The sequence below is a fragment of the Oxyura jamaicensis genome, chromosome Z (assembly GCF_011077185.1).
Source record: "Oxyura jamaicensis isolate SHBP4307 breed ruddy duck chromosome Z, BPBGC_Ojam_1.0, whole genome shotgun sequence".
Taxonomy (NCBI): domain Eukaryota; kingdom Metazoa; phylum Chordata; class Aves; order Anseriformes; family Anatidae; genus Oxyura; species Oxyura jamaicensis.
In genome coordinates this window covers 45,040-70,709 of record NC_048926.1, presented here as the reverse complement: position 1 = coordinate 70,709, position 25,670 = coordinate 45,040, and the positions used below count along the sequence as shown (strand labels likewise).

The window sequence follows — 25,670 nt, the reverse complement described above, 5'->3', positions numbered from 1 at the left end:
GGGCGGCCCCTCGCTGCCGCCGGGGCTGGCCCTGCCGGGCACCCCGCCGGGCCTCGCCGCTGCAGCCCCGCGGCCGGCCGAGCGCCGTCGGAAGCCGTCGTGGGACAGGCGGGGGGCCCGACCCGGCACGGCGGGGCCCGGGGCCGCGGGGTCGCTTGCCGGTAGCGCGGAGGACGGGCCCGGGGAAGAGGCTCCCGGAGCACCCCTGCACACACACTGCTCTCCCCGGCAGCTCCAGCCCACGCCTGTCCCGTGCCTTTGGAGGGCGCCTCAGCCGCGGAGGCGGTTTTCATCTCAGATGAGAGGCGGGAGGGGGCCGTGGCACTGTCCCGCGGCTAAATGCAGAGGGTGAAAAGCACCGGGGGTAAAAACTGATGCTGTGGTCCTCCGACGGGGTACTTGCCCTGGGTCCGGCAGCTTTCCAAGCCATGTTTATTGACCAGGTGAAAACGCACGTGGGCTTTTTGGGAGGATTGGCTCCGGAGGTATCGGTGTGGGAGGGATTGTCTGGGCTCAAGTTGTTGGTATCACTCCCGAGAGGACAGAGGACAGGCCATGTGAGTGGAGCCAATTCGGCATCCCTGTCCCCTGCTGAGGGAGTGGGGCTGGAGGCTTGAGGGCAGGACAGGGTGCATGGGACATCTACAGTTTGCTTTTGAAGGTGAGGTGGAGAGCTTAATCCCACACCTTGCTTTGCACTGGGCTTGGTGGAGGGCATGGGCTTAGCACAGTCCTAACTGGGGAACAGCATCGTGTCTCCTGCCTCCAGCTTACTTCTTCCTGCATTATTATTTTGCCTGCCTTTCTCTTTCCTTCTCTTTATCACTTCTTCCTGCTAGCACCTGCCCGTTTCTTTGAGGTACCAACCATCTTTTGTCCCACTTAAAGTGACAAACACAATAGGGTCAAGAGTGGTTTTCAGCCTGCATTTAGGTTCGAAGATGCTTCCGTTTCGAGCCTGAGGAGGGTGTTTGTGAATGAAAAACATCAGTACTGCTTCTTCCAGATACACTAGCTACTGAAAGGTATGACTGCTTCCCTCAGGAAATCTTCACTCCATTTTTGTGTCTTCCTCCTGATTGCCAGTGTTTGCTTCAGCCCTTGCCCACACCTTTTTAAGGTTGACGGCCTGATGTCCCAAAGTTAATTTCTTGTAGCTCAGCAGCTTTTCCTAATAGTTCCAGGTGAGGTCTGCCCTCACTGACTGCTTCCAGGGGGAGTGGGGGGGGGGGGGGGGGGAGGAAGCTCAGCCATCCATTGGCAAAGAGGGAAGAGGCCAACAGAAGAGACAAAAAAAGGTTAGTGTGGCTTTTGTGCACGATATAAAAAGCAAGTCAATACCATTGTAGGGGCATTGGAGGGTACTCAAAGCAATCAGCCAGGGGCCATTGTGTTCCTTTAATCTACATGTGTATTTCCCAAGAACTCCATTAGCGAAGATGAATGAACTGTGCAATGTCCCTAATTTCTTCTAATTTGGAGCTGGGTTTTTATGGCACTCACAACCAGCACAAAACATGCCTGTTCCTCCAGAAACCCTGGGCACACTTGGGACTCCTTTTTGCTTGTTGTAGCACACAAACAAACACACACATCCAAGTAAAAAAATATAAATAAATAAATAAATAAATAAATAAATAAATAAAAGGTAAGCAAGGTGAGATGAAGCAGCATAAGCCTTTCGGTCAGACCCTGGCCTGGCAGTTAAGAGCCACTAAGGGTATTGGATCTTGGCACAAATGCAGCTTTTCAGGTTCCTGTCAAAATTGACAAATACAGGAACAAGACTAAAAATTTTTGCTATTACTTGCAATGTGACATACAGCAGAAGGCTTCCACCCCAAAGCAGGGTGCACATTGTGCACCGTACATGAGAGACCTTCCTCCCCAGTAGAGCAGGCTCCTCCCTCCTCAGCAGTAGATCATTACCGATGTATTTTCTGTCTAGAGCTGTTTGTGTAATTGTAGCATCCTATTTGCAGGGGAGTGGAATTGCTGAAGGAAGCAGCGACTCCCTGGGTCAAAACATTTAAAAATATGGAAAAAAAACTGTAGCAGAGCAGAGACCAGCTCTGTCTCTTCCAGCCCTGGAGCTGTTTTTTCTCTTTTGCCCTGCTTTATGCACGCAGACTGCGGTGCCCTGATACACACAGGAGGCATCAGATGGCGCTGAGGAGGGGGGTTCTGACTGCAGCACAGAAACTCTGATGGTTCCTCTAACAGTCAGAAACTAACAGAGAGAGTTTAAGGGTGGCGAATGAAAGGTAAGCATCTGAACATTTCCTTTTGGGTCTAATGCACTGGCTGCTAGCAAAATCCTCTGCAGTCACAGTCTCCTGGGATGTCTCATAGGTATGAAGCCTAAAAAACAGATGCTGTGGTACATCACAGCTTCACAAAGACCATTTCTCTTTGGAAATGTACAGGGCAATCAGATCTGAGAATATTAATTAGGTAATCAAGTAGGTGGTATTTCCAAGAGGCTGCCTTTCCAAACGTGGCCCCTGTTCCACCACCTTTTTATTTATTTATTTTCAATGCATTATTACGACAGTTATTGCTGAAATTATGCTTGGAAGCTAACAAGTTCTTGAGATGGGGAATCTCTAAAGTGCAGCTGTCCCCAATGCCTATTTCTGGTTTATGCATAATGAAAACTAAATGGGAATAGTTTTGAACCTGTTGATGCTGTTAAGACAAGTGTACTGGATGGGGCTTTGCACAGTGAAATTGGCACCATAAAATGCCCCAGATTCTTGTTTCCTTTTCTCCTGTCTTTATGTTAAGCTGAAATAATGTACTGCCTTGTAGAGAAGACATCTGAAGCTGAAGTCAGTCTGCAGGTGGGAAATCATTCTCCAGACCAGTGATGTCCAGCAGGGACTGCCACCCTGAGAGATGAACAGGACTTTCAAGGTCAGACAGCAAATTGACAACGGGGGACCGGGCCCCCCCCCAATATTCATCCAGCAGGAACCTGTACCCTGCTGCAGTTTGCATGCTCTGAATCACATCACAGATTGTTAAAAGCTATAAAAACTGACTTTGCTTTTCTCTTTGCAGAAGTTTGGAAGTTTGCAGTTCAAGAACCTCTTTGAAAGCATGATGTATGAGAAAGCGGCTGCCTCCCCATCACTTCAGCACTTGTACCTTGACAGTCACTTCTTGATTCCTTTCTGGTGGGATTTTTCTCCTCCATCCATAGGAGAGCTGGCGTTTTTTTTCCCCACCAGGACAGAAACCCCAGGGAGCACTGGCTGGAGCGAGCTGCTGCCAGTGCTTGCCCCGGTGTGCGGCAGGAGGGGGGGTGGCCACGTCAGGACGGTGAGCGGCACGGGCCTGGTGTGAGGGCTTGGGCATTGGGTTTGCCACACTTGAACATCCCTCCAGGGCGGGGGAGTGGAGGTTCACGCTGTAAGGCTATATTAATGAAATCCTTCTTTACTTGTTTTCCAATTAGCCTAATTGAATTCGGATTGCTTAAAAGTGGGCAACAGAGACATTTATCTTGATGGGATGACGGCCTTGAGCTCCAGCGATCCTATTAACTGTAAGAACCCAAATCCCAGGTAGGGCAGGTCCGGCAGTAGCTCCCATGTGACCTAACGCTTTTAATCTGCTCCTCTTCCGTGCAGCTCACACACACACGTGCACATACAGCCGTGTACTCATATGCACACATGCGCACAGGTGCATGCACATATATACACGTGGATTTGCACACACGTGCACAAAACATGCGTACACATGCACACACAAACAGGCATGCACATGCAGGATCTAAACCTTTAGGTTCCAGCAGCCTTAGGAGAAAGATTATTTAGTGAAAGACCTTGAAGAAAGACCTTACTTTATTGTCTTTATGAGTTCACAGAATCAGAATCCCAGACTCACAGACAGACGGTCGGGGTGGGCAGGCAGCCCCGGGTGCCCCGGGCCCCCCCCCCCCCCCAGCCCAGCAGGCCCCCCGAGCAGGGTGCCCAGCCCCACGTGCAGGCGGCTGCTGGAGACCTCCCCGAGGAGCCCCCAGCCCCTCTCTGGGCAGCCTGGGCCAGGGCTGCGGCATGCACCCGGCCCGGAAGTGCGGCCTGGAGGGCAGGGGGAGCTGCCGGAGCTCTGCCACGGCCCTGCCGCCGCGCCTGGACACGGGCACCACTGACAGGAGCCTGCTTTTTCTTGCATCATCTCTTCAGGTATTTATGTAGACTGATGTATTTATACACACTGATGTATTTATATACGTTTATTTATAACCATTGAGTCAGATCGGGGTCAGCATGCTGCTTGCCAGCTCGCTGTGCTCCAGGCTCCCCGTGAATTGTCCCCAGGGCTAAGCACCTAATGAGCTGTGGGGAGACCTCAGTGCTGAGCCCCTGTGAATGCTTCATCCCTGAGAAGTGCTGCACCCCTGAGGCTGATGGCTGTGCCCAGCTCTGAGGGATCCGTGTGCTCCAGAGGTCACGCTGGCTACTTGGGGATGCGGGCAGCTGGGAGTGCTGCAGGCCCTGCCATCTCTGGGGTCCGCTGGTTTCACCCCAAGCCTGCTGCCCTTGCCCACGGGTCACTGGGAGCTTCCTGAGGCAGAGGTGCCACCTGGCAGTGGTGGTCCTGGGGTGCCAGCTGTCACGGTTTTGCATTGTCAGCCCCTCCATCCTGCCGGCAGCCCAGCGGGGCCTCAGCACCACCTCTGCTGGAAGCCACCACCACTCCTGCCTTCTAAAATAAGCACATGGCTCCTCCAGACAGTGCCCGGGGCAGCTTCCTGAATCCCCAGGAAGCTGTGGGAGCCAGGGCAGTTTTTACCCCATGGTACCGCAGCTGCTGCAGGAGGATGGGGACAGCTGGTGCCAGAGGGGTGAGCTGCACAGTGCTGCCCGGGTTCAGCCAGCAGGGCAGATTTGCAGCCAGACCCTGGCCATCATGCTGACCCACACAGAGCCAAAGGCAGCCCAGGCTGCTCCAGCAGCAGATCAGCTTGGCTGTGGCCAGCACCATGGCCAGGCAGCGTCCTCTGCCATGGACGGGGAGCCCTGACCCATCCCGCGCCAGCCCCCAGCCACCTCCCAGCACCGCTTGCCTCTGCTAACCCTGACATTTTTTTGGAATCTTGTTAATCACTTGTTTGGTGATTCTGACTGTACTTTCTTCTCTGACCCTTTAAACCGTGAAAATGCTGATCCTATATGTGCTGACGAACTTAATTAGCTCCTTTAAACCACCAGATGCTTTCAATAAGATTTTCAGGATGATGTCCCAGGCACATTTTAATTCAAAGGTCAAAAGTCTTAGACTTGTTTACTGTGGTGTTTTAAAGATAAAATAATTTACCCTGTAGAGTAACAAAACGGTATGGAGACACCCACCAGCTTTATATAAATGCAGAGGAAAGCATGTTTTCTTGGGGACTGCAGTGGGGGAAATGTTTAATAACAGGATTTAAGAAAACTTTGCAACTTAGATTTGAGTAGACATTGCCAAGCTTTCCCAAGATGATCACATGCAGCCAAGAACCCTTCTGCACAGATGTGTCCCATGGAGGACAGGGCCAGCATCTGCCACCTCTGCCTGCCTCTCCACTGTCAGCTCTGGCATCATGGCCAGCTCCCAGCACCGGCAGCTCCCAGTGGGGTGGGACCAAGCACGGTGCACAGCTGGCGGGACAGGGACTCTTCAGCCAGGGCTGAGCCCTGCTCTGCCCCATGGAGGCACAAGGGCAGCCAGCAGGCGCTCCCTGGATTCACCAGAGAATCCAGATGGCCAAGCAGAATGGTGATGGGGAGGTGGGTCCAAGGCCAGCTGTCTTCTGCAGCCCCGGAAGATCCTCCCTGTTGGTGGTGGGGCCCTCCACAAAGCCAATCCGTAGGACCACCCAATTTTTCTCCACAAAACTCTAACTCATCAGGGCTTGGCCACCACCATTCCATGGGTCGTGAAGGACATGACCCAGCACTGGCAAAGGGAACTCAGAACGGTGAATTACACATCTGGAGTGCACTCTGTGCTTTGTAGACCAATCTTTTGTGCTTTGGAGAAGAGAAAGGAGAGGAGATGAGAGAGAACAGCTGAGCAGAGCAGAGCAGAGCAGGAAGGGAGGAAAGAAGGGAAGCAACGAGGGAAGGAAAGAGAAAGAAAGAGACAAATCATATTTGGTGGATTTATTCATTTTGAATTAATATATTTACTTGTTTGGGTGGAGACAGAGAGAGAGACTTATAAACCTGTAGGAAGGTGCTACACACAATCACCTGCATATTTTATTCACAGACTAGCTCTTGCAGAACTTACAAAGTACTTCATTTCACGTAGTATTTGGGCTCCTCATGAGCAGCATTGTATGCATCAGCCATGTGTGAGAGCAGTATGGCCCCTGTATAGGTTATTATGCATGATAACTATCATTGCCGTGCAAGTGCAGAGACAGACGGATGTTCACACCTGCCTTAAGCACAGTGCTCTGCCCCGCAGGGCCAGAGAGGTGCCTGTGCTGGCTCAGGTTGCTCGGGGCTCCTGGCCAGCGGCATACGCAGCCAGCTGGGTGCTCATTTGGGGCTGGGCTGCTCTAGCTATTACCCAGCATCAGCCCCCCTTGCTGGGGAGTGGGAGCTGTCAGGCCAGCACCTGCTTAGCTTCTCCACAGGAAAACAAAACAAAACAAAACAAAACAAAACAACAACAACAACAAAACAGAGAAAATAATTTTGCTTGGTCCTGAACCTAAGGCTGTTGAAATGGGTCTGGCTTGTCCTGCGGACTCAATGATTCAACACCAGCAAAAGACATGTTTTTTTCCCAGGGTTTGGGTGCGCTGCCTGGGCATTGTCTTCCAGGGTGGCCAGGTTTATGTTTAGCTCTGTGTGGAGCTAACTCCTAGAATAAATTCAGTGAGCTCATTTCACCCTATACAAGTTACATGCTGGTATTCCAAGCCCCAGAATTTGGCTCACACAGAAGCCAAGCAGAGGGGCAGTGCTGACAGCTTAGATTTGAGCTGCATTTGAAGACCTGCAGGATGCAACACTGGAGCAGCCTGGAAAAGTCTGCATGGCTCGTTGATTGTGGTTCGCTGATAGCTACCAAGCCTTGGTTTCCTACAAGGCTCCACTCGTTCCTATGTACAATGACATTATTGTCCCAAGCTGTAGCATTTTATGCTTTTTTGCCTTTTGCTATATGTAGTACAGAGGTGTTCAAAAACTTTTTTTTTTTAAAAAAAAAAAAAGGTCTTGCAAAAAATGTCAAAATTTGAATATTGGTTTTCTTTCAAAATGTTTGAAACAGACATTTTATTACAGATATATATATTTCCTTTTGAAAGCAGTATTAAATGAGTGATTACCTATATGTTATGCAACAGAAGCACAATTTTAATAAAAAAAAATACACATTTAGTAGCATCTTGATCAGTTTGAAAAAAATTGAAAAAGGCACATCTTTTCCTTTTTTTTTTTTTTCTTAAGCCATCTTTTTTCCCAGGGAAAAATGTCATGTTGAAAAATTAGGATCATTTCTAACTTTGCACTAAGCAAGTCACAGCACTTAATTTTTGACCCCCTGGAGGTTTTTAAGTCTATCTCTCTCTCTTATATTTACATTTACTGCTATAGAGCTAAGTGCATTCCTCTGCCTGCCCTCTCTCCCCACTCCCGTGAGACAAGGTTGAATTCACAGCCCTGGGATAGCGGTGCCTCTTCTACATCACAGAACACTTCTGCTCAGCAGCCTGTTTCATTTCAGTGAAGGTGGCTTGTGCCTTTTCTTTGATCGCATCCATGTCCATATTCTGAATATTCTGCAGCTGTCCCAGGATAGAGTCCTTGTCCTCTTCTTCTACCTGATCTTCTGCCACCATCTTCTGAAGGTCTTCTGGCAAACCCACATCATCTCCAGCCATCTGTATTTGATTCTCATCCAATTCACTCTGATACAAAACAGAAAATAAAAGCAGTACATGAGAGTATTTCTGCTTCCCCAGGATCTAATGAGCCTCTTTTTTGTTTGTTCATTTGGTTGGTTTGGTTGGTGTGGGTCCTGCCCACAGGGCAGCAGTACCTGGCACACCTCATTAGGGTGCTCACCACTGGCTAGTCTTTCCATGAGGCTTGCGGCTGTCCCACTGTAGTTACCTCCTTGAGAAGGAAGGTGAACAGCCCAGGCTGTGCTGCCGGCTTGCACAGGCTTTGGGCTGCATCTTGATTACCCTTCCCTTCAGCACTGGATGCTTTGGGTTTTGCAATTTTTCTTATATATATACGTATATATATATGTATGTATATAGGCAAATAAAGATACTACACTTTTAAATAAAAGGCTACTTTGTGCTCCACGTGCATGCCAGGATGGCTGTAGCTGTGGATCTGTAATGCTTTCAGGTAAAAGTAGGTGGTGTGTCAGTTTGTAGAACCCAAGCGAAGACCAGGAAGAAAACCACAGGTATTCCAGTGGCCTGCTGGAAGCTGCCCTGGAGTCAGATAGATGCAGGTGCTGAGTGATGGAGGTCAACTTCCTAGAAATTGGCCACTGGAATATCATGGTAGGCGTTAGCTCCTCTTACCTAATATAGAAAGTAAACTCACTTTTTCTGCCATTTCTTTTCAGGCTATTGACAGATTGCTGTTAATCCTCCATTCATTTCATTATATGAAAATAAGTATGGCATTTGCCTGATAGACTACTTGTTTGTTTTCATTACAGTTGGGAAGGTAAAATAAATGACAGTTAAAAACAGTGTGAATCTGAGCTGCTAAATGGCATGTATTTTGCTTAAACTAAAAATAGGTCCTATTTATAATGCAAGCCTAATAGCCACAGGACTTTATTTGATCAGCTTTACTGCTTTCCACCTTTTGTATTAGGGAGTGGATCAGCAAGTAAATTCACCATATAGATATTTGCATTGAAATATGTTGTAGCAAGAGGGCTATAATCATGAATAGATTCTTCTGCCCCAGAACTGAATTATTTACTGCTATCATGCAATGCCTAACTATTGCCTACAATTACATAACGAATAGCAGCCCCTCTCCCTGCCCCTCCCAAATCAGGTGCTGTATGCATATGCATGCAATGAGGTCTGCAAAAAACTCACTCTGCTAAGGTCTACCACAAACCCACAAGTATATCAGCAGCACTTTGTTCAATCCTTCAGTTTCATTCAAGTCACACTAGTTGTGAAACTTACTTTCTACTCCTGTTTTGGAGTTTCAGCCTGGAAGATTGCTATTACTTTTGTGTTTCATATACTTTCTGTTAGGAAGCAATTAAATTATATATATATATATACATACATATGTATATATATATATATAAAGATAATGCTCAAACTGTACAAAATTTGATATTAAACCAGAGAGCATTTCATCTGGATACCTGCCATTTTAATAGCTAGACATGCACAGGAGAATAGACTGGAAAATGGCCTGCAGCAGTTGCAATCGAAAGAGAGTAAGGGAGAGATGAGATTTGGTGATTATCAAAAACTGGTTTCAGCAAGGTTTGACACAGGCCCTGCAGTTTCTGTCTTGGCCCTGCCAATGCCAATGCTCTGTAGCAGCTCGCTGTTCTAGCAATGGGAAGGGACAGTAAAGGACCTTCCTTCCCGTTTGAAGTCCCTTTACATTGGCAGAGGGGCATGAAGAAAGCTGCATTAATGCAAATAGGATTTCTGACACAACTGAGGTCTTTCTAGGTTTTTAGTGAACTGTAAAAGGAGCCTGCCCAGTTTGAGTGTTTAATATGAAGTATCTTCTACTTAGAACTTCTCACAATACAAAGGTCACACAGTGTAAGAAAACTTAGAACTACTGGAGAAAAGGTCTCCATCTTCACCAGACCATGTCCAAACCTTATCTAGGCCTTTGGTTGGCACTCCAAGTCATGATGAAGAGCAGGGGCTGCCTGGCACATAATCAGAGAAATGCTGTAATGCTGGTAAGTGGGGTAATAGGAGGACTCAACAAAAGAAAGGCTGGAGGTTTGGTGCACGACTGAGAAAGCAAAAAGAGACAAGAGAAGGAACTGGTTAAGCAATTAAAAGGGCTGAGATGCAGTAAGCACTAGGCACACTTGCTTCCCGCCCGCCTGTTGAAACATTCTATCAGTAGGGCTATGTCAATTTTTCAAACAATGGCGATTTTGTTCACATTTTGTTGTGGATTCTGATGGATACTGAGCTCAGAAGAACAGGATATTTTGACACAGTTCACATATCAAAGATAGGCATTAATGCTTCATTACATCTCCAAAATGAAGTATGACAGCAGCAAAGGCCTGATATGAATAAGTAGCAATGCTGTCAGCAGGAGGTGTTTTTGAGAGTGAGAGGGGTCTTGGGTTTGCATGAATGAATGAATGCAAGAGTGAATGGAAGGATGTATATGAGCAATGGCTGTGTAGTTTCAGGCTTTTGCAAGAACAAGCAGACTGGTATGCTTGACTGCATAGCCACTATTTACTGTTACATTTACTTGCACAGCATTATGCTTGTAATAACTATACTTCCCTTTAATCTGATTTCCCCCATCCCTTCTGAAAAATACAGAGAGGTTTATCATGACTGATGCTACTCAATCGTGTAGCTAAAATGAGTAAGGAGATCTCCTGACCCTGTTGAATATGGTTTGCTGCCATCAAATCTGTGGGAGCTAGTAACAATATCCCAATCAGCAGAAGTGTTCTTTATTGATTGTGTAGCAGGAGCAATAGTTTAAGCTTTTAATCCACAAACAATAGCTATCAGAGGAGTTTTCCTTTTGAAATTCTCCCACATCACAGTAAAGGATGATAAAAAGTTACTGGGCTACTTATTGAAGAAGTCCTCCTAAGCAGCCAATGACACATTTTCTTTCCTTTAGAACTACTTGTAATTTATCATCACTGCATGCTAGTGTATATTATGTGGAGAAATGGCCATACAATGCACATTAAGGCAACTTTGGCAAGTTGAATTACTGTTTGGCATGTTTTTGCAGCATTGTCCCCTGTCCTGCTGAAGTCTGAGATGTGATGCATGGCACAGTTTGGGGTTTCAAAATGATCTCTGACCAAAGATGAATGTATCCAGATGTGGTTGAAAGCAGCACAATCCTGCCAGAGTCACTGAAATTCCACCTGCTTCTATCCTCTTGGTATACAGCCTGTCCTTGAGGGGAGCTAATACGAACTCCAACACAGGAGGGTTGCTCAACAGCAAGCAAAGAAGCCAGCAAGATGCACATTGCCTCTTCTTCTAAAAGTTGTCAGATCTGTTTCTGTTACTTTGATGTTTAAATGGAAATGTTACTTTAAACATCTGATTTTACCCAGTGTTGGGGGGGGGGGAGGGGGAGGTTGTTGTTTTGTTGTTGTTTGTTTTTAAGCCTGGTGGAAACAAGCTTTGCTTTCTCACAAGGAGAGATGAGACAATTTTCCCACAGAATGTTCTTAAAGTCAGGTAAATGCTGCTGCAAGCATCTGCATACACAGTGAGCATACAGCTCCAAGCACATGCTTCCGGAAGCCTGGAGCAGGAATGCGGTGCTGGAAATGCACAATCATGTCTGTTAGTTGCAGGCAGCAGCTTGGGATCAGAGTGCAAGCAGGGTCTGCAGCTCCCTGCTGTCCCAGCATGCCAACAGGTGGGGACCGTTACTCGCTCAAAGCCAGGTACAGCTCCGGTAGTGATGGAGGCACTACCCTGCATCAGAATACACCCATCTTGGACCACAGACAGCATCCCAGATAGGCAGTGCTGGTGGATAGGACAGGTTGGGGGGGCTCTGACAAAGCCATACAGAAAGCCTCCCTTCCCTTAGTAAAACTACAGCAGGCTGGATGGCCTGTCTCCTCGTGAATTAGCTCTCCTATCTCCATAGTCTCCAGGTCTCTGCAAGTGCTCAGCAACCCTTTTAGGGTCTCTGAGAACACAGAAACAACATCTATTCCTAGCAAATTAAACATGCCTGGCACTGGTCTCATGCCCCAAGGCCAGCTGGCCTGCAACGACCCATGGCTATGCTATTAAGTTCTCTTGCCCTACAAAATAGGGTGGTCCCATCTAACTCCCAGTTGGGAATGCCTGTCCCAGCTCCCAGACTGGCCCTAGGAACTGCTTGGGAGAGTGCCCAGGCCAAAACTGGGAAAGACACTATTCTGACAATTCAACAGCACAGATGCTGGAGTCTGAATGCCTGGGAATGTTCTTTGACCCCAATTACGCACCTGGTGCAGTAATGGGGGTCAATGGATCAGACTCGGCCAGATCCATTTTGTTATGGGAGCAATCCAGCACCGAGTTCTCCGTAGAAACGTGGCAGGCAGCCATAAGCAGAAAACAGGCTGTCTATTTATATCAAGTCTGCAAGCAAAAGTGATGAAAGTTTACTGACTAATCCCCAGCAGAGCCAAACTGTTTTTCAGCATCACTAAGTGATACATAATTTTCCTTTTGGTTAGCTTCCTGCCATAAAATTTACCTGTGCCTATAGGCAGAGACCCATCGGTAGGAGAACCCAGACCTGATCCTGTCTCTTGTCCCTTTTAGCGCACCAGCTGTGTACAGAACCAGAACTCACCGACAACTTGACCTGTGAGCAGGAGCCGCCGTGAGTGATGCAGCATCACCGTGCTGACCTGGCCTCTCCCCGCGAGCCTTTCCTGCGCCATGTCCATGGCCGTGCTGGGACCGCAGGTAGGGCACCGGGCAGGACGAAGTAGAAGGCAAGTGAATAAAAGTTTTTTTGTTGTTGTTGGGTAGGGTTTTTTGGTTGGTTGTTTCATTGTTGTTTTTGTTTGCTTGTTTTTGTTTAGTAAACACATTATTACTTGCATCACTATGCATTAGCAAGGTTTTAGCATACACATTTTTAGATGACACTCCTCTGACCATAAACAGAGCTCTTCAGGAAAACCACAGAGGGTACAACACGATTTCCAAATTTCAGATAAAAGGATGCTGAAAGTAATTTTCTGTTCCCACAAACACAAACTCACCAGGACCATCTTCTTTTCCTGCCTGATCTTCTCTATTGCATTTGCTTGTAATTACTGATATCTCTTTCCTGATTCTGGAAATGAAGTTTCTCAAGGTAGTTCCATAGTTAGTGGAGTTGCTCAGTCTAGTCCCACACTACTGGTATTTTTGATGAAAGCCTTTCTTTAAACAAAACTAAACTGGATGAGATCAAATCACTAGCTTTCAAAACATAGCTTATGGTGGAACATCTCTTTTCACCCTATCTTAGATACCAGAGCTATGCTAAGGTGACCCTGCCCTGCCGTGTGTGTGGAAAGCAGCTTACAAGAAAGCAAGTGGAATGAAAGCAGCTGGCATGAATGTTCAAAATGAATGTTCAAAATAAGTGGTAAAAATGCACTTTGTTTTGCATGAAGGTGATGCACTGAGTACTCTGCAGAGGTAAAAGTTGTCCATAGACTAAATGTCGCATGGCTAAAAACATCTTTCCGATGACAAACCTAAGTTGACAATTCTGTTAATAGGATTAGGTTCATTAAGGGACTGCTTTCTCTTATAAATCTGTCTCAGATAGCATGGAGCTGTAGATTTCGAAGTGAAAAGGGGGCCCTGCTTAGTCCTGAGTTTCATGCTTTCATTTGCAATGTGTGCTAGTGAATGATACTGGCAATATTCAGAGTTTCTATCCCATAATGCTCTACCTGATATGATTTCTTGTATTTTTCAGAATAACTAATGTAGCTGGTCTACATTATCACAAGTCTGAGAGCATTTTGCTGGCATAATTAGAATATATTTTTTTTTTCAGGGACATACGCTATGTATGTAATAATATCTTTTTTTTTTCCTGTTTTCATAAATGTTGGTAAGAAGAAAGGAGACCTTCATGCAATAAATGTAGAAGTATTTTCTATAAGTAGAAAAAAAAAAAAAAAGGAAAAGGAAAGCATGTCCTGCCAAATTACTTGAAACCACTGCAAATCAGGGAAGCAAAGTATATGCGTAATAAATTTTTTGCTGGCGTAGAGCTCCTGTCCTACCTGAGATGCAGGTCCTCTGTAGTTTTTACTGAAGCTGTGCTTAGTGTGTACCACAGCCAAATCCTGCTGGAGACAGGGCAGGCCACTGCTGCACGCCCTGGGCATGATGAGGCAGCAGTGCACCAGTAGGAGGTCAGCCAGGGGCAGCTGCAGAGACCTTAACACCCTCACAGAACTGGAGAGAGCACTGCAGATGGGAGACTTCCAAAACCACAGAGACACCTTGCTCCGCTGGCTTTTATGCAAGAGCTGTGTACGTGGGTATGCTTAAGCCTTTGAAAGTAGCACTTTTTAGGGCCTTATGGAGTGTGAAGAGGATGTGGGGGAAAGCTGTTCAGTAGCTGTTTCAGCACATGCTTCCAAAAAGGAAAACAAAGCCTAACAAATAATCTACTGTTATTTTACTACATGTCCACTAATGAAAATGCTGATGTCCAGAGATTTAGGCCAACAATCCAATCAACCACTTAAAATCTTGTACTTCCTTGTTTTGCATAATTAATCTTTCTGTAATTAAACTCGCCTCCAGGATATTTTTTTCCTCTTTCTGTTTTTGTCATTCTGCTGAGTACCTGCAGGCCAGAACAAATGGTATATTGCAGCTGATGAATACAGAAGGGCATGGTGGATGCTCCTTGTATCTCATGTATGACACCGGTCATGCACAGAGCTAACATATATCCACATTTCTCCAGGCATATCTCTTTTTCTTCTGGCTGGACATTCTGTTCAGAGGGAATCTGAAGATGAGTTGTGTTTGGCTAAACTTTCCGACACTAGGCTAGAGCTGTGAGGAGCTGCCTAGTGCTCCCTAACACATCCCCTGCAGAAACAAAAAATCAGCTTTATTCACACAGCATGGATTCCGCACGTTCCTCAGGCCCTGTGCTGTGTGCAAGCAGCATGCACAGTCTGTCTGTCTGTCTATCTGAATGCCTCATCAGGACTGCATGGCTGAGCTGAGGCGCTCAGTGGCTTTGGCTCAGCCCAGGCAGGTCCGATGCCTTGCAGACGGTCTGTGCAGTCTGTAGGAGCAGCCATAATACCAAGACCTCTGGGCAGTGAAAAAGAGTAAAGTGTAAGTACAAGTATAAGTACAAGTAAGTGTGTGGCCTTGGGAGCACCCTGCAGAAGGCCAATCACACTTTGATTTAAAGGGGTCACTTATATGAGAAGCAACAGGGGTAGCAGAAGTCCTCCATTTTTGAAAATGACAAACTATATGTCTTCAGATAATTTTAAAAGCCAAATGCCCTTGCAGAGAGTTTCTTGATCTGAAATGAGTTTTTATATAAAACTGTATTCACTTCAAATTTGCTTATGAAAGCTTTCTGATACATTTGGAGGGAAGGGTGAGTGGAAGTACATTAGGTGAGGCTTTCTCCACAGAATACTTTCCCATTTATTTGTTTGTTTGTTTATTTATTTATTTATTTATTTATGGTTGGCTGGTGGGTTGGTTGGTTTTGGTTGAAAAATACAAGTTTTTAAAAGCTAGAAAAAAATATTTTTCACCCCAGATTATGAATGAGGCCTGCCAGACTGGTTAAATACAAATGGTATGATTTTATCTAAGTCACAAGATTCGTTCACTTTTCAACCAAATTGCAAATTTTGCCTTCAGGTTCAAGCAAGTAATTGTGATTTCACGTAAGAATGGTGCAGTTTTATGAAAATGGCACTAGAGGGCCTTTGACAGCTCAGGGTTAGACACAGCATCTACCTCCTAGAAGAAATACATTATTTATAACTGGTGTTTATATAATCACTTTCTGAGTCTAGGTTTCCTGATTAATTTCCTAATTTGTAATTGCTTCACTGCTAAATCCTTTACTTCTGGCATTTCTGATGTTTTAGTAGGTAATTCTTGAAACAGTGGATCAGAGATGGTCGCAAACGTTTTAGTATTTAGTTGTGATTTCCACAGAAAAAGCATACATATTCAATTTTATCCCTTACATGCTCTAGGATAGGTTTTTAAATTACTCAGTTACATTTGACTTTGATCCCAGTACAGGGATCAGGCCAGGTAATGTGTCAGAGGGGCTAGCAAGCTGAGGCCAAAACTGCAGTAAGGGCTGCTTATATCTAATCTAAATCTCCCCTCTTTCAGTTTAAAGCTATTCCCCCTTGTCCTGTCCCTACACTGCCGGACAAAGAGTCCCTCCCCGACTTCCCTGCAGCCCCCTTTAAGTGTTGGAAGGCCACTGTAAGGTCTCCCCGGAGGCTTCTCTTCTCCAGGCTGAACAACCCCAGCTCTCTTGGCCTGTCTGCATAGGAGAGGGGCTCCAGTCCTTGATCATCTTTGTGGCCTCCTCTGGACTCACTCTAATACATCCATGTGCTGGGGACCCCAGTGCTGAACACAGTGCTCTAGGTCTGTAGCTGTGCAACCTTGCATTTTTCTTCCTCACTTCAGTAAAACACTTTCCTCTGGTAGACATCAGAAGATATTATTGAAGCTTCAGCCTTGCTCAACCACTTTGCAATGCTTGTGCTTTGACAAAGTTAAAACTGCAGGACTCAGCATCTCCTGGGAAGGTTTTACCTTCAGCTTTTCTTTAAGTTGCGTCACAACAAGCCTCGGGGTGACTCAGTGTTCCCTGCTGTTACGTGACCTCTGTGATGGCAACCCTGAGCAATCACAAACGAAATACCCTGGGGTATTAATAGTTTGTTAGTGGAGAATAATTTGAGTGTGTTGAACTTCCTGTTGATAATTCATTCAATTACTGCTGCTTAATTAATATAGAAACAAAGAAGTTTTGTGGATAGTTCTCAACCTTGACTAGGGCCATCATCCCAATTAAATGTCTCATCCCAGAACAGAAAGGGCTGGAAAATGTGGGCTACTTACTGCTAGAATATTGTAATTACATTGATATCATAAGAAAAAATCTATCTACCTGGACTCAAAATCAATGAGGAATATGGGTTCTTAATTTTCTTGAAATTCCTTGGAGTTTATCACCTGAATACCTTTGTAGTTATGCCTCACAGAGCAGGAACATAGGACTTTAGTTAAACACAACTCAGTTCATCCCATTTGGAAGCTGAGTGACATGACAAGGGCCACCAAAACACAGAGAAATCTGTATCTTCATGTGACTGACAGGCCAGCAATCCCCAAAATCTGCTGACTGCAGGAGAGGGAAAAAAAAAAAAAAAAAAAAAAAAAAAAACAGAGGCCGCACAGATCACAAGGTCATAACAATATTTTTGAAGGGAAAAGCAAACAGGGAAATCCAGGCAACAGCCAGGAGGCATTTTCAGGAGGCATTTGCTCAACTGAAAAAATTTCAGCCAGTCACTAACGCTGTATTTCACATAACTGTACCTGAAGTGCATCTTAAGAAAGCTGGAAGAATAAATCTCATAAGAAATCCTTTGCAAGCATTGAAAGAGTAACCAGGCTAAGAACAGTTTAATAGCATATAAACCACTAGTGCTCAGGCTCAGTAATTCCTGGGAGAACTCACATGACTTTTTAACAGTATGGGAATAAGGAGGCTACACAAACTTGAGTCTGCAAAGCCTTTCCAGAAGTGACCTTTTCTCAGCGCCTGTGCACAGACCCGAGCCCAGGGACAGCCACAGCCTGGGCTCAGCAGAGGGAAGGCTTCCTGCAGGGCAGCAGGCTGCAAGAGTGCAGCCACTGCCATCTGTGTCAGGATGCGCCCAGGAAAGGGAATGCTTCCTGAGCTTCCCCTCTTTACCCAGTAAATCTGCCAAGCCAACAACAGCAGCTGGAGAAGCTGTGTCACAGGCACCTTGTGCAGAGCCGCAGTGCTTGCTAGGCTGAACAACAAATGAGAAACCAGAGCATAGAATGAATAAATGTTATGCATGTGCATAGTAGAGAAATTCAGTAAGCTCAAGACACAAATATTCTTCTCCCTCCTTGTAAGAGTCCAAACTACACAGTGTCTGGGAACTATTTATAACACTTCTTAAGACAGCATTGATTCAAGCAAAGACAAACTTTCTTGTTCTCCAGGAGACATCAAAGCCTTTTGGTGCATTGATTTCCTCACTGTAGTGCCATACAGTGCCTGATAAACAAGGCCAAAAGTTGCAAGGCCATCCAAATCTTCTGCCATTCACTGTCCTGTCAGTAAGACTTGAGATCACAACCTGATCTCTCCTCTTAAAACCAAGCTGGCAATAATTAGGGACCCAACCCAGAAATCCAGGACACCCCAGTGTCTTACTAAGTTCAGATTTAAGCTCAAGTTTGTGAGCATAGAGTGCAAGATGTGATTGTTCTGCTAATTCCAGCCAAAGCAGAGTATAAGAAGCAGCGTTTTATAGATTAGGGGTGGAATGCTTCTCGCCTAACTTCAGCTAGTCTAACGTAGCAATGTGACCCCTTCTGTGGGAGGCGTGCATCACTGGGAGTTGAGCCAACTCCACCTTAAACACCTATCTGGAGGTTTGGCTAGATGAGGCCAGAAGTGCTCATTTCTTTCCATTGATGACAGAGTCCCTAAGTGGCTGTATTGCATTAAGTATTTATTTATTTATTTATTTATTTATTTATTTATTTATTTATTTTTAGCAGCTAAGTGTAGATATGATGGATTCTTCACCTTCCTCCATTTTAATTAATCAGCAAAATACTGATCAGAAAATAAATGTTAACGACTCAGAGCTGGCAGGCAAGTAGTAGTAATATACGCAAACTCCAAAACTGCTAAGAAGAAAATGCTTCCTTGGGGGATATAAATTAAATTTTCAAAAACACTAACATCTCCTGGCAGTAGCAGTTCTGAGCAAACACTGTTCCATACTACTACTTTCCTGCCTGTTGAAGAAGCTTACAAAATAACATAAAAACATTTTTTCCAAGCACAGAATCCCGAGTTATTTTCACTGTGTTGGAGCAAACAGTGCAGCATACTCTGGATAAAATGTAAAAGCATAACAAACAGAGAACACCCGCATGCCAAAAAACACTTGGTTGAACTAATTCATAAGCTTTCAATTCTGTGGCCCCGAGAACAATCTCAAATTTTAGGGAGTCCCTAAGTGCACAGTAGTAGTTTGCACAGATGAGTCTTCAGTCACTTCTTTAAAATGAATGGGAACTAAACGTAACTTCAGCTTTACAGATGTTTGAGTAGAGACGGATGACAGGGAGATATTGCATGAAATGGAAAACAATGTTCCTTGTCCTCTGGGGAAAAAAAACAATGGGGGGGGGGGGGGGGGGGAAGGATTTCATATTTTCACTGTATATTCAGAGGAATTTAGATAACAAAAGTCAGAGCTTAGGTCACAGGGATGGGATTCATCTAATCTAACAACTATGAACAACTATAAGAAAACAAGTATCTAACCTAACATCAGCACTCAGGCTCCCACTAGTGATTTAAACTTTCTGTGGAATACTTTTGATTTCATCTGATGTTTAGAAATAGTGTATTATTGTTCTCTATTTACTTCCTTTACAGTGGTCACGAATTGACACATCTCCATTGCATCCCCTCACAGGCACGTTTAACAGATGCTTGTGCCAAGGCCATTCAATACTTCAGATTGCTTCTGTCGTTCTCCTATCATTTTGAGACAGAGTGATTAAAACTGCATTCCAGTTTCAAGTTGTTAACTGCTTAAGCAAGACTTCATTTCAACACCTTTAACACTTCTGTATATTGAACTCCCCCAGCTCATTACTGAATATGTTAAACAGCTCAGATTTTTCTCAAAATCTTATTGCTTACCCTCTCCATTGTGAGGACTGATCATTACTGTCCTTTCTCTCCTAGCTTTTAAATATTTAGTACTTCATGGACCTTCCATCCCATTCCACCACAGTTTATTTTCTTCAAACAGCCTCTGGGGAAGGAATTTGAGAGCCTCTGGGGAAGGAATTGGACCAAAGGTTTTTTTTGTTTTGTTTTTTTTTTGTTTTTTTTGTTTTAACTAAAACTAATCATTTTCACCCTTATAATTAGTCATCTCATCAGAGCATGCCGATTGATTTGAAAGGTTGGGCTGTGAGACACAAAAGCCTTTTTTCTCTTCTTCCCATCACGTGATTTTTGCCCATATATCTGCTAGCTATCTTTGGTAGTTTTCCCCACATTTCCTTTAAATAAGTCAGTTACTGATTTATTTTCCCCTCTATATCTTATGGAGCCTTTTTTTTGTTTTGTTTTGTTTTTAAACGTGTTCACATTTGCCACCTTCTGAGGTTGAATGGCAGTCAGCATACCTCAGTAAGTATAGCCATTCATAATCTGAAAGTCCTTTACAACTCTTGGGTAAATACCCCTTGGCCCTGGAATACTGTGCATGGTGTAACAACCTCCTCTGACAACCCTAAGTGGTTAAAATTCCTCTGATTCACTCCCACAGAAGAGACTGGCTGTTTGCAAACCTAAGTGCCACAGCTTTCTGCCACAATCCAGAAGCTATCACGGCTGCTTCCTGCTTTTAACAAACCTCCAGATTTCTGTTGTTTGCAGCTTCTGATATCAATATTTGTTTGTTTGTTTGTTTGTTTGTTTGTTTTCTGGGAATACTTTACAAAGTAAGGCAGCAATAAGGAAAAGCAGCATGAAAGAAAAAAAGAATGGACAGTTTGTTTGCCCTACTTAGAAGACAATAGTACCAGTGAGCATTCAGAAGTTTGGAGAGTTCAAGTGTACAGCTTGCAGAAGTTTTCAGTAGTTTTGCTTATTTACTTTCTGGTTTATTATTATTATTATTTTATTATTATTTTTTTATTTAACTGGTGTATATTGCTGATTTAAGAACATATGTACTAGCTGTAAGGCTCAGTCAGACCAGATGTACAGCTTGCCCAGTCTCCTATTTCAGATCTGACATTACAGAGATTAATACAAGAATCCTTCCATTTAATTCATCTGCTGAGCAGGAAAAAAGGGGTCTACAACCAGCAGTAACTAGGAAAATCCATAGCTGTGGCCTCCTTGGGTTCTGTACTGAGCTGCAGCAGATACCTTGCTAATGAAGGCAGTTGGCTGCTTTCAGATTTCTACATGGGCGCTGTCTGCTCTAAAAACAGCCACTGAGGTAGGTGAAGTCACAAACTACAGGCTTACCTTAGGGAGTCTGTACTTTTCTCTCAGATGAACCCTCAGACAGGCTCTCTCTGCCTTTTTCTGTGCAAAGGCTGCATCTCTTTCCATCCTGGAAATCAGAAAGGAAAAAAAAAAAAAAAAAAAAAAAAGGAAAAAAAAAAAAGTTTCTTCAAGATACTGATAAAATACTGTCTTTTACAATGGCAGAAGTTATTCCTGAAGTCATGTGACTTGCTCAGAGGCACAAAAGGAGCGATAACAACAAAGTGACGCTCAGGGGCTCAAATTCCTGTATCCCGAGCTTGCTCTCAGTGCACCTCCCTTAAGTACTGTAGAGAATGAAATACTGCTTGTCTGGCGTTTGTGTCAGTACAGGCTGTTACCACTCACTGTAGCAATTCCAATACACGGAGCAGAAAATTTATGCTTGTTCCTCCACCAGGTGCACTTACAGTGATGGCAATGTTCCTGTTCTGCAAACAGGACATTCTTCTAGCTTGGAAACCCATGGTGGTAGAACGTTTTTTCTAGGTCAGACCAAAAAGTTCACCTATCCTAGAGTCCTGTCTACAACAGTGGACAGCAGCAGGCAAAGAAAGAATTTAAGAGCAGGATAGGCATCCTGTATCATAACTATCTGGCTTCCAAAATTCAGTAGTTTAGGGACTGCTGGAGCTGGAAATTGGCCCTACATCATCTTCAATAGCCTTGGATGGCTTTTTGTCATCTGTAAATTTTGCCAGTCTTTTCTGAATCATTTATTGCTCCAAAATATCCTATCACAACTAATTCCACAGCTTCTCTCTGTGGAAAAGTGCTTCTTTTGCCTGTGATTTTATAAAATGCTTTAATTCGATTTAAAAATTCTTCATAAAAATTCTTGGTTAGATTACTTAGATATTAATTTCAATTTGTGCGTTGTCAAAGATGTCTGGTAACATTTGATATCATTCACCTTCCCACTTTTTTTTTTTTTTTTTTTTTTTTTAAAAAAAATGTTTATAAAAATTATGAGGAAAAATTTTTTTTTTTTCACTATACATTTTTTTTTTTTTTTTTTTTTTTTTTCAGAAGAAGCTTCATAGAAATTCTCAGGCAAAATTGTTTTTGTTCCAGTATAGATATTTTGTCATGTTGAAAATTTGCCAGGTTGAAATGAAATATTACCTTTCCTCGGCTTCCACAAAAGAGTTTTTGCATCTCTCTCTCTCTTTCTCTCTCTTTCTCTCATTTTTTAAAAGAACTAGTTCACATCATCAACTGGAAGCCACCTTAAACTTCTTTCAGCCAGTAATAGATGGGATGGATGATTGGGGAAAGTTTGTTTGTTTGTTTGTTTTTCCTTACAGCACATTTTTGCTTTCTTTCTCAACCTTCATCTTCTCCTGCCCACTCCTTCTCCACAGGAGCCCTTACTGGCCCAGGCTGGTGTCAGGCTATCTTCCCACAGGGTAGTGCTCCCCGCGATGTTACAGATCCCTTTGGGTGCTCTGGGAGGCTTGGGGGCAGGAGGGGATTTTCTATTCAGGCCGATTTGAGCTTTTCACTTGTCCTGGCATCTCAGGAAGACTTGGCAATCTTCCACCTTGCCTGGGCCCTGATCTTACACCCTGTTGTTCTGGAGGATTTAGTTATTCCCAGGAACGTGAAGATTTGTGGCTACAGGAAACAGATATAGGGGTCATTGCATGACAGCCAGGAGCTGATGTACAGCACAAACTGGTGCCCTCCTCTTGCTTTTAAACTCTTCTGATGCTGGAGACAAACTCTAGAACCATGCTGGAGACTGCTGGCAAAAGCCAGCTGTTTGTCTCTGCATATCACACATTTTGCTGAGAAACCGCAGTACTTGCGTTTTTGCAGATTAGTCACAAAACAAAATAAAACAAAAAATAACTAAAACCAAAACAAAACAAACAAAAAAAAAAGACAGGACGGTCATGTATCAAGGGCCAAACGCTGCCTGAGCGTGGCTCCAGCAAGGCACTTTACTTCCCTGACCTTCACTCTGTACAGCTGAAAGCTGGGTAAAATCCAGACAGCCCTGAAACAGATGTTCTGCCTGTGCCGAAGATTTCTGACACACATTTACTTAACCACACAGCATGTGCTGTCCTCAGCCACATCTTCCTCTGAAAGTACTGCAGATGTTCCTACTGTAGTTCCAAATTGTACTTTCAGAAGTGCTCCTGCAGTGACTCCTCTATACACTTCTGTATGTAACAGACATACCACACTTGAAAACTTCATACAAATAATAGTTTTTCCTGCATTTTCCCCATTCCAGGAATCCTGGTTTGATTCTCTCTCTTTCAAATATCCTGTGATAAAAAGAAATAGCAAAGCATTCCTCATTTTATTCAAAAGTGAATATTACCCACTCAAGGTTTTATGATAGAAATGGCTGCTGCTAAATACAGACCTGGATACCTCAAATTCCATCAGTCATTAACCTTTCACCTATAATCATCTTACGTGAAGGATTTACACAACCATTATGTAATTGATCATTAGAAGAACAGATGCACCTGAGATTTAAAAGTCAATTGTTTTCTTTATAATTATGCATGATTTGACTTACACTAAAAGTCCTTTATTTTACTTCTGTTTTGATATTGGAACAGAACAAGTGATGAAGATTATAATTACAGGAAAAAAAAAATATACATTAATGACATTTAATCATCTGAAAAGTTTTGCTTTATTCAAGTAGATTTTAGGAGAGGTAACTGAAAATGCAGCTGTAAGAAATAACCATCTTAAAACTTTTCTCTAGATAGATATGAACTGTTTTACATAGCACTCATTACTTTTTCTGTGTCTGCCATGATAAACATGGACCAAGAAAGAATTATATACATAAAGTGTACTACACATGGAGTTCTAGGAGAGCAAATCATATGCATTTTAAAATCAACTACTACAATATAACCACCTTTGTACATGTGAAGAAATGTTATATATAAGGCAACTCAGATTAAGAATTAATCCAACGCATCAAGCTGCGGTGAGAGCAGAAGAGTGTAGGAAAGAGGTGTAGGATGAGGGGGAGAAGGGGGAACACAATAGTTTATCATTTACAGTTGGTGAAGTTTTATTTTGGAAAGCTTCTTCAAAAAAGACTTTTCTGCTTTATATATATATATATATACATATATATATATATATATATATGTTTGAAGCCCTAACCCTAGGAATGTCTGTCTTTTTCTTGAGTTATTTTTACCTGCACAAAGTCACAAAGAACCAGCGCCATGCTGGTAATAAGGATCAGGTACTCACTTCTCCTCAACCACTTGCTTTTGATATTCCTCATACTCCTCTCTGGTCATTCCTGCAGCGGCTGCTGGGTCAGAAGGAGTGCTTTCTTCTTTGTTTTCTTCCCCTCCACCTCCAAGTCCCAAATTCTTTACCTGGTTGCTCAACATACTTTTCATTAGGAAGGCCATCCTCCTCTCAAGAAAAAATAAAAAATAAAAATAATTAAAAAAAGAGCTACAAGAAAAAAAAATACAAGAAAGCCAAGCCAAACAAAAAATGTTTTCAAAACTGACAGTCATAAGAGAGTTTCTACAGCCACAGAAGCTCTTCAAGGGCACAGCACTAGTGAAATGTGAATGCCAAAACCAGTTTGTCAGCCATAATCTGGATTAAAGAGTGAACTCCTTAATATCTAGAGGCAGATGGTTCAGATTACTCAAAAAAAAATCATTAGATGCAGCTACCTACTTTTTATATTAATACCGTAAGCTAATTATATATATGTGTGTACACATATATAAATTATTGTGTGCAACATCCCTTTGACATCTTCCATCTCAAAACTCTCACTTTCACAAAGACCAAAAAAAATTCCAAGGAAACAATAAATGTGAAATAAAAGCCTGGTTGACTAAACGGCCATAATAAAACTGCAAATTTGGAGCTACTGAGCAGAAAATCCTTTGAGGTTTACACAGTCCAATGAGATTTGAAAACTGGAATTCTTCATTAAGAAAAAAAAAAAAAAAGGAAAAAAAAAAAAACTAATCATTTTTATGCATTAATATGTTATCACATTGGGCAGAAAGTACATGGAATTTTAATTCCCTTTTCATATGGTTTGTTTGTCACACAGATAAATGGGGCATTACTCTCATTGTTACTTTTTTTCTTTTGAAGGAAATCACATTGCGTTTTCTTAGTCTTCATTCCTTGTGGTTTATTTCACTCTTCCGTAGGCTCTATCCAATTAGATCACCACCTTGACTGGTGCTGCATAGTAAAAGGAGAAATACATCTTACTGAGCTATTATATAGCCTTGATGTGGACTGCTGGTTCTAGGCTTCTAATCTTTCAAACTTTTGTTCACTTCGTTAGCCTCATCAGGTTTATTCGGGTGAAGATTTGCAGGATCTGCTACCTAGATAATAGGCTATTTGACTATCTACTAAGTCTCAAAAGTTCATGATTTGGAGTTCTGAATATTTATTGTACTATGACTAGCTGCACGTGGCATAGTGAAGTATCCTGTAGTCTTGATTATCTAAATGGTTCTCCTAGTACTCTCATAATTTCACTGAGAGATGGAAGGATTTCTAGTTTGCCTAATGCCTTAATCTGTATTAGAGCCTTTCTAATTAAAGCAGACC

The 25,670-nt window shown here is 43.5% G+C and overlaps 1 protein-coding gene and 1 long non-coding RNA gene across 3 annotated transcripts; one reads left to right on the top strand and one right to left on the bottom strand.

The window, feature by feature from the left end:
• The first annotated feature begins 52 nt into the window (after positions 1–52).
• Positions 53–3,162, top strand: LOC118155960. 2 transcript variants are annotated; one of them, XR_004746083.1, is made up of 3 exons: positions 53–661; positions 840–1,025; positions 2,812–3,162. It is a non-coding gene; the product is annotated as an uncharacterized LOC118155960 (long non-coding RNA). The 2 variants fall into 2 exon arrangements; XR_004746081.1 differs by having other exon boundaries at positions 2,788–3,162.
• A 4,118-nt stretch (positions 3,163–7,280) lies between these two features.
• On the bottom strand, positions 7,281–24,487 carry CPLX4 (complexin 4). The gene is made up of 3 exons (XM_035309647.1): positions 24,321–24,487; positions 21,060–21,147; positions 7,281–7,918 (listed from the first exon to the last, which is right to left on the bottom strand). Exons 1-3 carry the CDS (start codon positions 24,485–24,487, stop codon positions 7,691–7,693), a joined length of 483 nt encoding a protein of 160 aa, XP_035165538.1. The 3' UTR covers positions 7,281–7,690.
• Positions 24,488–25,670: the final 1,183 nt, after the last annotated feature.